At 28.9% G+C, this 11,672-nt stretch overlaps 1 protein-coding gene across 5 annotated transcripts; it reads left to right on the top strand.

The window, feature by feature from the left end:
- Positions 1–3,900: 3,900 nt before the first annotated feature.
- On the top strand, positions 3,901–8,355 carry LOC129294011 (protein DETOXIFICATION 9-like). Of its 5 annotated transcripts, XM_054932180.1 has the most exons (9): positions 4,194–4,334; positions 4,446–4,514; positions 4,615–4,736; positions 5,652–6,196; positions 6,324–6,410; positions 6,499–6,555; positions 6,924–7,162; positions 7,276–7,481; positions 7,808–8,355. In XM_054932180.1, the coding sequence occupies exons 4-9, from the start codon at positions 5,658–5,660 to the stop codon at positions 7,871–7,873; spliced, it is 1,194 nt and encodes a 397-aa protein (XP_054788155.1). In that variant the 5' UTR covers positions 4,194–4,334; positions 4,446–4,514; positions 4,615–4,736; positions 5,652–5,657; the 3' UTR covers positions 7,874–8,355. The 5 variants fall into 5 exon arrangements, with proteins under 5 accessions (XP_054788153.1, XP_054788155.1, XP_054788154.1 ...); XM_054932179.1 differs by lacking the exon at positions 4,615–4,736; XM_054932178.1 differs by lacking the exons at positions 4,446–4,514; positions 4,615–4,736 and having other exon boundaries at positions 3,901–4,334.
- Positions 8,356–11,672: the final 3,317 nt, after the last annotated feature.

Raw genomic sequence — 11,672 nt, 5'->3', positions numbered from 1 at the left:
TTTAAACAAAACTTGTAAATAATTTATTTTTAACAAGAATAATTTAATAATTTATATAAATTTATTAAAGACAGAAAAGTTCTTAAAATTTTTTAAAAAATTATGATATTTTAAAAGATTAAATTATCATTTATATATTTTAAAAAAATTTTATTATCATTTTTTTAAAGTTAAGCAAATTATCTACCACTTGGTTAGATGGCCATTGTAATGTAAATTTTAAAAACAAATTGATAGACGTTTTCATAAATCACTTTATATGAACAATGAATAATTATTTTCTTCTTTTTTTTTCAATTTTAGTATTTCTCAATTTTCTATAGATTAAATAAAATGTAATGTATGAACGAAAAATTATTTTTAAAAATAACTTGGGCATAGCTAGAGCTGATAATTCGGACTAAACCCGACGGGCTAGCCCGAATTGGCCTGAAAAATTTTAGGATCGGGCTTAAAAATGATGTTTTTTTATGTTCGGGCTTATTCGAGCCAAGCTTGATCGGGTTCGGGTTTGGCCCGAATACTCGAATAAAAAATTTATATTTTTAAAAAATATATAAAATATAATAAATATTAATTAATTCTTTAAATTTTAGATCATTTTATACTAAAATATCATATATTTGAGTCCTAGACATCATTTAAGTATTAAAAAAATATATTTTATATTTTTTATAAAATAAAATAATTAATTTTAAAGTAAAAAAATAATTAAAAATAATTTTAAAAACTAAATTCGAGTATTCGGATCACCTAAAATCTGAAAAAATTTAAGTCGAATTTAACTATTCAAATTTTTTAAGAACACGGGCCTCTTCAGACTGAGCCTGAATAGATCCGACCTGCTTATTTTTCCGGCTCTAGGCATAGCATCCTTGTGGAAGTTGGATACGCGTCGAGTGGGTGAATATTCGAGAAGCATATAAGAATTTTAGAGGAAATAAGAGGAAAAGCTGAACAAAACGAAGTAAATACAGAAATGAAACTTTCTGAAGCACGTGGTTGTACGTTCCCTGGAAATCTGATTGTGACCCATCCCTATCTCGGACTCTGAAATTAATGGACGAATTAAAATTTAATATTTAATACTTTTAACATATTACAGTCCATTGAAATATCAATGACTTCATCCAAAATTAAGAGGATAAAAAAATTTTAAATTTATTAATTAAAAACATTTTAAATGATTAAAAAGTTTTAAAAGTAAATGAAGTTTTAGAAGATGAAAAAAAAAACTCTTAATATATTAGGTTTAACCCAAGACACTCAGACTCATAAACCCAAATTAGTTTAGTTATTATTTTTTTCTTAAATTTAAGAAATTAATTTATCTTATTTTTATTTTAAATTTAAGTTTAGGAAAATAGTTTATTTTTTTTACTATAATATATCCATTAATGACATGATCTATCCATTTGAAATTCTAAATTAACTAAGAGTGTGCCATTTAAGTTTTTAAAAGTTTATTTAAATAGTTAAGTTATTTGTATTTTTCATACTTTAATTTGAATTTATGAATTAAATTTTTCAATTGTGAGGCTATTTTAATTAATGTTATTCTCTGTAAGATAACATACCATGAAATTTTAAATTATTGTGAGCTATTATTCAATTGACTTGTATCACTCTATTTTTAAAATTATGTGCAACTCTCAATCAATATAATTAATTGCTCTTAGATTTATTGATAATTAAATTTAGGAGGATGATATCTTAAATTAAATTGTCACTGAGTCTCAAAATAATTAATTGTGTTGAGTGTTACTTAAAGTAATTCTCAATTTTTTTAACTATTCCCTTCAAATTAAATTTTACATTTATCTTTCTTATCAAGCTATTAAAAATTAAACTGATCATTTAAAATACTAACTTAAAAGTAAATGGTTAAAAATTTAATTAAATTATAATTAAATTAGTCATAAATAAAATATTTTATTATACTAATTAAAATTAATTTAATAATTTATCAGTTCAACTAACTTGAATTTCTATATTATTTTTTTTATATTCTCAAAGGATAATAACATTAAAATTCCAAAACAAGAAATTAATATAAGTTATATTCTTAATAATTTTTTTAAAATAAATTATAAATATTAATTTAATAATTATTAAAAAAACTCAATTACAAATAGAGAGTTACCTTATTTGTAGTTAAAATTTTTAAATTTACAATTTAAATTGATATTTACAATTTTTTTAAATTTTTTTATTAGAGTCTCTGCTATCATTAATATTATATAATTGCAAGGTATGTTAGATTACTGTAAATCTACATTATATGACATTTATTTTTTAAACAAATTTATATATTGACATTTACTTTTGGGAGAATGATATTGACGGTTTTTTTGAAAGAATTTATCGTCACAAGGGCTCATTAATTTTGTATTGGATATTAACTTGTGAAAATATATATACATTATTGTTAATAGTTAAACCTTAATTTGTAATTTTTTAGGTTTTTCTTAATTTAGCAAGTTAATATTTAGCTAACAATTATAACATGTACTTCCTTCGTTCAAAAATATAAAATATTTTTAATTAAATTTTATCTCTCAATAAAGTGGTTACTTATTTTTAAACTAATCCTATCTTTTCATATTTACCTTTATTAAACACACTATAATAAATATAAAATCACTAACAATATTGGACACTTAAAAAAAAAGATAATGATACATTTTGAAAGACTAAAAATGCATTATATTTTTAAACATATAATTTTTTAAAAATATCTTACATTTTTAAATGGAAGGAGTATGTGTTTTCATGAGATAATATTTAATACAAAATTTATAGACTTTTATTGTGATAAATTTCATGCAAAGGATATTAATTGTCATTCTCTTTTTATTTTTTAAATTTTTATATATGAAAAAAGTTATGTGGGGTGCACAAAAAATTAAAGTCTACGACCTACAATAACAATAAAAAAATAGATGACACATACCAGACTTATAATGAAAATGATAGGCATGAGACTTGAAATAAAATAATAAATTTAATTTAGATGAAATTATAAAAATAATGATATGCAATCAGTTGTTTTTTTTTTCAAAATTTAATTTATATAGAATAATAAATTTTAAATAAAATAATATTGCTTGTACTTTTTTATATGTATAAGATAAAAAATGTTTAAATTTAATTTATGCAGGGATACTCATCTTAGAATGATACACTAAAATAATTTTTTTTAATTTTCATACTTTTATTTAAATTTTATCTTTTAAATATTAAAGTACCCTGCATTTTTCTTTCTTTCCTTTTTTAATGAAGTATCTCCACTTGTCAAAAAAATTACCTCGTGCAACACATGCGAATAAATGAATTTTTTTTAATATCATAAATGCAGTTCTTTTTAAGCATAACTCATTCCTCCCCATTCTTACGCCTCAATTGGTCAATTTCATACTTTTTTGGGGCGAAAAAATATATATACTTCATTATCCAATAATAATAATAATAATAACAATAATAATCATGCACACACTTTTCATGCTTTTGTATTTTACTTTCTTAAAAAAAATATTAGTCTTTTCAGTTAAAAAATATTAGTCATAATTTCTTCTGGCCACAAAAATATTATTCATAATAAAAACAAAAGAATAATTTTCACATATTTATATTCATCCGATTTTTTTATAAATTAATTTTATCAATCTCATTAATATTAATATAAAAAATTAAAAAATAAAATTTTAAATATGTTTTTATAAAATAAATTTAAAAAATAATATTATATTATTTTTTAAATAAAAATTTTAAAAATATTTTTTAAATATTACTTAAAAATATCATTCATTTATAAATAGAATTAAACAGGTTTTTTTAAAACGTATTCTCTCTGTTTTTTTTTTTTTTGTTTAAACTGCTGATCAAGGAGTCTACTGATCAAGGAGCACTTGGCCGTTTGAGGAACGCCTTCGGCCTTCTTCGTCCTATAAATTTCTCTCCTCCCAGCCCTCTTCGGATCAACATTCAGCCCTGTCTTGAGCCTCCCATAGAGATATCAGAGAGGAAGAAAGCTCGAGAGAGAGAGAAAGCTCGAGAGAGAGATGGGTAAGGAAGATGAAGCTCCATTGCTAGCAAAGAGTGGTGAAGAAGAAGGCGGCAACAATGGAGTTGTGATGTCGTCTTCTGACAGTAGTACGTTTTGCCAAGAGTTGAAGAGGTTGAGCTCCATGGCTGCTCCAATGGTGGCCGTCACTGTGTCTCAGTATCTTCTGCAAGTCGTGTCCATGATGATGGTTGGGCACATTGGGAAGCTCGCCTTCTCCGGTGTCGCAATCGCCACCTCTTTCGCTGAAGTCACCGGTTTCAGTGTTCTTGTAAGTCCGCTTCGTCCTCCTTCATGATTTTTTTCCCTATCAGTTTTCTCATTATTGGAATTTTGATTTTTCTTTCAGCTAAAGTTAAAATCCACTGACTGACTTTTTTAGGGACGAAGCCACTCGATGCAAAAAGTTCGGATTTAGTGCTAATCCTGTGGCTGTGTCACATGAGAAAAAGTATTCATGGATCATTTACTCTGATTCTTAGTCGATTCACTTTATTTTAGAGCTGTTTTTTGTTTTTTGTTTTTATTAATGATGATGTGCTTTGCATCAGTTTCCTTGTGGGCTCGTCTTTTCTCCTCCTTTGCTCTTGATTCAAAGGATGCTTTTCAGCTTAGTCCACATTTGCCATGACTAGAATCTCACTGTAGCTTCTTGAAATTTTCATGAGCTAAAGTAAGATTCTATGGCTGATTTTATATTTCTTTGCCTGTCATTTTTATTTATATTTTTTTTGGGGAACATGAAATCTTTCCTGATCTCTGAGGAGAAGGTACTTGATCTTAAAAAAAGTTAGGGCTTGGCACTAATACGGTTGCTGAGTCATATGGAAAAGTTTAATCGGCAACAATATACAACCCTGTTCTTCAAACTTGGTTTATTAAACGTTTCGCTTTGTTTTATGCTATATTTTAGAGATGATTGTGGAACAGGCATGGATCAGGTCGCACAAAGAAAACCCATTCCTGAAATTAAATCCGTAAGACTTAATTTGATCTCTGATCGAATGAACAAAGCGGGAGTGTGTGTACTTTGCAGATTTAATCTCTTTTTGAATATCACACTTTCTTTTAACTGTTAAGTACTAATTAACGGCTCCATCTACTTATTTCATCCTAATATTTCGTCCTGACATCATGAGGTTTTGAGATAGAATCTTCTCAGTGATTCAAAGCCGAGAACTGAAAAATCCTGCATTCCAACTCAACATAAATATTTGTTTCACTTCCGTTCGTGCTCTTGTATTTTGAAAGTTTCCCTTTTCAAATGGTTCCTCTTAAGTTTGTTTGGTTCTTCTGAAGACTTGACACACATAAGGACAGGCTTGCAATATTATTTGTAAAATATTTTGGCTTCAATTTAGTATTCAAACTCAGATCCTCTGGCGACTCTAATATACTATGCACAGCTCATTGGTTTGGATCTTGACAACGAAGCTCCGATTGTTCCTGAACTGAACTGCAGCTTGTTTTGATACATGTATTAGATAGATGTGATTGGCTATAAATTGCATCCAACCGCCAGTGAATATCTTGTTCCATGTCTCATGTTAGTTTCTGATGATTTACTAGATTCTGAATGTTGTTTCAGATAGGAATGGCTGGTGCATTAGAAACTCTATGTGGGCAGACTTATGGTGCAGAAAATTTCAAGAAGCTGGGGAACTATACATGCTGTGCAATAATATCATTGATGCTTGTCTGTGTCCCTATATCTGTGGTGTGGATATTCACGGATAAAATACTATTACTATTTGGTCAAGACCCTGAAATTTCTCATGTAGCTCGGATATACTGCATATACCTCATCCCAGCACTGTTTGGCTATGGTGTTCTACAATCACTGGTTCGCTACTTCCAGACTCAGTGTATGATCTATCCCATGGTTTTGAGCTCAATTGCGGTTCTGTGTTTGCATGTTCCTGTGTGTTGGGGTCTCGTGTATGGATTGGGAATGGGACACGCTGGAGCAGCATTAGCCATTGGGATTTCATATTGGTTGAATGTCATTGGGCTTGGACTTTATATGAAGTATTCCAAAGCATGTGAGAAAACACAGCTTGTGTTCTCTAGTACTGCTTTGCTAAACATTTCAGAGTTCTTCGAATTTGCTATTCCTTCTGGACTTATGGTTTGGTAACAACATCATATTACTTTCTGCATCTTTTGACAGAAAATGACAGTTATCTGTTGTTTATGTATTTGTGTTCTGTTTTCTTTTGCTCTCTTTTTCCAATTATCTTCTCATTTGAATGTTTTGTAGCTTTGAATGGTGGTCCTTTGAGTTGCTTACCCTACTTGCTGGGCTTCTGCCTAACCCACAACTTGAAACCTCAATTCTATCTGTCTGGTGAGTTTTCTTGGAATCAATCTCTCATCAATTATTGAGATAAATTGTCTTAATGGCTTCCTCTAACTTTTCTCTTGAATCTTTCCAGCCTGAGCATTACAACATTGCACTACTTCGTTCCTTACGGTGTTGGTGCAGCTGTAAGGTCTGTTCTAGAACTGTTATTCATGTGAATGGGCTTCCATACGCTTATGATCTCTCTACTTTCCCAAAAAGTTTCACTTTGGTCACTCTAATTTTAAAATTGGCAATACTAAGCACTCATTTTCTAAAACAATCCAACTTGCTTATGTATCGCATCTCCATCCCAAAATTTACACAAAATTAGGAGTCAAGTGGTGAGTAAGTAACAGTCAAGTTAACATACTACTTAGTTTGGCATTGAATTTTGAGTGGATCATGTCATAGAAAGGAATCAAGAGCTTCCTCAAGCTTTATGAATGCAAAATTATGTGTTGTTACTGTTAGAAGTATCTGTTAAACTGAAAATCCTGCATGATTGCTGCTACACAGTACTCGTGTTTCAAATGAACTTGGAGCAGATAATCCCCACACAGCACGAAACGCTGTTCGTGTAGTATTGGTGATTGGGATTGCAGAAGCCGCTGTCATTAGCACAGCTTTCTTCTTCTGCCGTCGCATATTGGGATATGCATTTAGCAATGACTTAGAAGTGGTTGATCATGTTGCACAATTGGTTCCTTTCCTTTGTCTATCTGTGAGTTCAGACAGCCTTGCAGGAATACTATGTGGTGAGTTTGTTGTTCAGAACAAATCACAAGCTGTTCAAAACAAAGAGTGTGTCTTTATATCAGACACATCTATGATTATGAAACACAATTTAGGAATTGCTCATGTCGTGTAGGGATTGCAAGAGGTGGTGGATTTCAGCGAGTTGGAGCATATGTGAACCTTGGTGCTTACTATCTGATTGGAACTCCTATTTCGGTCTTACTCGGATTTGTACTGCATTGGAGAGCCAAGGGACTATGGCTTGGAATTCTAGCGGGGTCCACGGTTCAAGCTGTTGTGCTCACTGTTGTCACAGCATTTACAGATTGGGAGAAAGAGGTTAGTTAACAAACGAGTAAATCACATGCATATCTCAGCCAATTAGGAGTTGTGCTAATTTAACCAGAGGTCTTGATTTGAGTATTGAGTATTTAGTTGCATTAATTTTTTTTTTTTTTTTTTTTTTGTGGGAAGAGCTTGGCATTCTTGTGGTTCGACCTAGCTTGATCCAGATTAATTGGGGTTCAAAGGATTTTGGATACCGGGTGCACATGAAAAAAATAAAATAAAGAGATTAGATCACGTACATATGTTGATTTGTAATAAACAACTCAATTAAGTAGAAGAGAGATGACTAATGACTGAGTTGTGTGGGGTTATTGCAGGCAACAAAAGCAAGGCAAAGACTACAAAAGGAGTCCTCAGATAAACCCAACAGCGCATTTGTATGAAGTGAAAGAGAAAAGCCAGAAGAAGGTAATGAAGTAAAACTAGAGAATGGGAGAAATGAATGAACTAATAACATCAAGTTGTTCATCTATGACTATGAAACTGTAATCTTTTTGTTTTTTTGGTTTGTTTGTTTTTGGGGTAGTGAAGAATTGTTGTTATCCGGCCATGGAAATAGAAGAGAGATGAGGTAGGTGGAGACTGTAGAGTTTCTGTCGTTTTGTGTTGTTGTTGTGTGTGTATGAGAGAGAGAGAGAGAGAGAGAGAGACAGCCTTTTTGTGTGTGCGGTGAATGGAGTATGTGATGTGGGACCCAGTCTTTGTGGAGCCTTTTGCTGGCGAAAATTAGGTACTGTTTGTTTGTTGTACAAATAGATGTGAGATATCTCATTATCTCTGATTTTTGGACGGAACTTGTGGCTATGTTGGACATGTCAGTAACTCTTATCTAAAAAGTATATTACCATATGCTCTTTTACTTTCATCTTCCACGTTCTGGACAATGCATCTAATACATTTACATAACAAAAGATAATGCATACAAAACAAAATAGATGATGGATATTAAGTTTAATTAAATATAAAGATAAAATGAGTATTGATATGAAATTGTAGAAAATTTATTATAAATCTGAAGAACTAGGTGTTATTATTCAGGACTTGGTGTTCTAAGTTCTAACAAACTATCTTGTAATAATTTTAAAACAATTAAGAAGTTTTTAGTTATAACACAACTGTGAGAGTGAGACACAACTAAAAGTTGTAGCATGAGACATACTCGAAATCCGATTTGAACGCTAGGAACTGAAAAAAATCATCGGACGTGCACGTGACAGTGAGATTAAAAGATTATTAGAACTTTTTAGTTTTTTTTATAAATCATTTCTATCAACTTTATCAATACAAAAAAAAATAGAAGGAATAAAAGAGTGTATAATTTCAAATATGCCTCTACATAATAAATTCAAAAAGTGATGTTATATTACTTTTTTTCTCTCATAAAAGGTAGTTTTAAAAATATTTTTTAAATATTACTTAAAAAATCGCACCATGATTTATAAATGGGATTAAATGAATCTTTAAAATATGTCTTATAAATGAGACCAGAGAGAGTATACCTTTAATCCAAAAATAAGAGATTATTAGTATACCAACCAAAGTTAAATTTAGCAGTAAAGATTAATGTCAAAACATGATCAACTAAAGTCTGAATTTTATTAAGAGAGATGCTCATGTTTAATGTCTACAATACCTTGAATAAGATTATCTCTGATTAAAAAATACTTCTACACAATAAAAGAAAAAGGATTATTCATATATGTAAAACACATTCTATGATATAAGATCTGGACGTCAAGGTATTTGTGTACTCCCTTCCATCATTGAGTGTTTAACAATTCTATTGGCTATAGATATAAGATCTGGCGTATCGCTTTGTTCGGTATAAAAAAAAAAAAAAAATCACTTTGTATAAAGCGATGAAGTATTAATCAACATTTTTTAAAATATTCCTATTTATAACTTTTCATGATTTTTTTAAAAATTAATACTTTTAAATAGGAGTACATTTAGATATTATTTCATTCTTAATAATTTAATTAATTCTCATTGATTCTGTTAAGGTAGTTAAAAACGTTTTACATCATAATAATATCAGATTTTTAATTTTTTTAATTTATATACTATCTTCAGACTAAAATATAAGATATTGGTAACTAATTCATAATTCTAAAAAATGTTAGTCGAAACTTTAATTTTTTTAAAAAAATTCATTTTTTTCAATTTCATCCTAATTAAATATTCAATATAACTGTCTTGATAATGATAACTAAAATTTTAATGTATTATTTTTAGAAAAGAGTAATAAATAAAGTAGGGATATAATTGAAAAAATAATTATAAAAATTATTCAATACCTTTTTTTTTTTGGACTAAGTAAAGCTTATATATTATAAGACACATCTAAGGCTCTCACTACCTCATCAGAGCCATTTTCTTTCATATTTAATGATATTTAAGAAAAAATAGTTAAGTTATTAATTGTCTAAAAATATAGTAATAAACTTTCAATTTTATTCCTATTTAAATGATTTTTTAAAATTTACATTTTATTCTCTCTCATAATTAATTAGTTTTAAAAAATAATATTAAAAAAAAGTAATTAATACCACTTCAAATACTTTATATTGAGGACTAGTTTTTTTTTTTTTTGTCCCCCTAGAAAATGCCTTACAGTAAACACCAAACCTCCGTTTCTATATAGGAGAAACTATTTCTTTTTATTGATTTTTTATATAAATAAAATTACCTATTTAAATAAATATTTTTTATATATTTTCTAAATCACCCCTCATAGTTTACATTAATAAAAAATAATTAAAGCATACTTATGTTGATTAACATAGAGCAATTTAGTCCAACTTTTTTTTTTATTTTCAGACATAATTATTATGGTTAATTAATTTTTTTTAACTGTGTAATATAATTTTTTTATATATATAAAAAAACAAAAGGAGTATAATATAAGCAGAACACATGTTGGGGGTCCAACCACGGCAGTCAGGTGTGTTCCAAATTAGTGATTGTTATTTGCTAAGGTAACAATGATTAATGTGAGATAACAAAACAAACACTCACATGTGTTGACAATCAAATAGGCATTGTCGCATATGCAATGATTAATTAGGAGATGTTTAAATCATCAAAACTTCTTTGAGTATCATTTATTATCTCTATAACTATTTATAAGAAATAAATTATAATTAGTTAATTTTTCTACATTTTATTTTATATAAATAGACAAGAAAATAATATAAAAACATACTCCTATAATCCAAGGGCGCTGATGAATCAGGCTGGTGGATGAACCACGTGAATTTAAGAACATGAAATGAATCCCAAAAACAAGAAAAGTTGTATGTCTTGTTATGATTATTTGGGGGAGCTTTGTTGTATGTCCTTTTCAATTATTTCACAGCAGAAAATAAAAATAAAAATGAAAAGGGAAATAATATTCTGGAAATCCAGTGAAGGACAGCTTGAGAGTTTAATGTCTGAAAAGGATTAACAGATTCTAAATTTACTCTGTCGGACCTGATGGTCAAATTGAAAATAAGTTTGCATGAGAAATGATTAATAAAAAAAAAAAACAGCCCCCTTGATCGATAAATAAAAAAGAAACTCCCTTGTCATTGACTAACGTAAACAGATTACCATACAATAAATAAATCATTTTAATTGTAGTTATAAAAAACTAACTATAATATAAAAAAGGCCAGTTAAAAGGGTCTATTATAGTTAAAAGGTTTGAAACTCTTAACTTATAAGTTTAAAACACACAACTATGATAAAATAATTCTCACCATCGTAGAGTAGTTCAAAATTAAATAATTCAACTAAAAGAAAATCCAAAATAAACAAACTTGAGTTTGAGCATAATATTAACCAATATGGGATCCCAAGGTTTATACTTGAAACACTTTAAAACTAATAAAAAAAACAAGATTTAAAACTAGAGTAAAAACATATACAAAAACATGTGATATCAATTGCTATTTAAAATAAATTAGAATAGGCTGAAAACATCAAGAAAACACAAAACAAAGGAATGCATCACAGATGAAGGACTTACACCGTGGCTTGTCCTCTCTATGTTATGTGCCATGGTGCATTGTGCAGAAACTAACAATTCCATGTTGTCAAATGACAACATTAGGGCCAAACTTCCAGGTGCCTTGATTCTTTGTGTGATGTTTGGTTGAAGCAATCAAGATGTCCCTAAAAAGCTCTTTCAGTGAACTA

Source organism: Prosopis cineraria, unplaced genomic scaffold (assembly GCF_029017545.1).
Source record: "Prosopis cineraria cultivar Desert tree isolate PC_DT_omini unplaced genomic scaffold, ASM2901754v1 PC1, whole genome shotgun sequence".
NCBI lineage: Eukaryota > Viridiplantae > Streptophyta > Magnoliopsida > Fabales > Fabaceae > Prosopis > Prosopis cineraria.
This window is presented reverse-complemented; position numbering and strand designations above follow the sequence as displayed.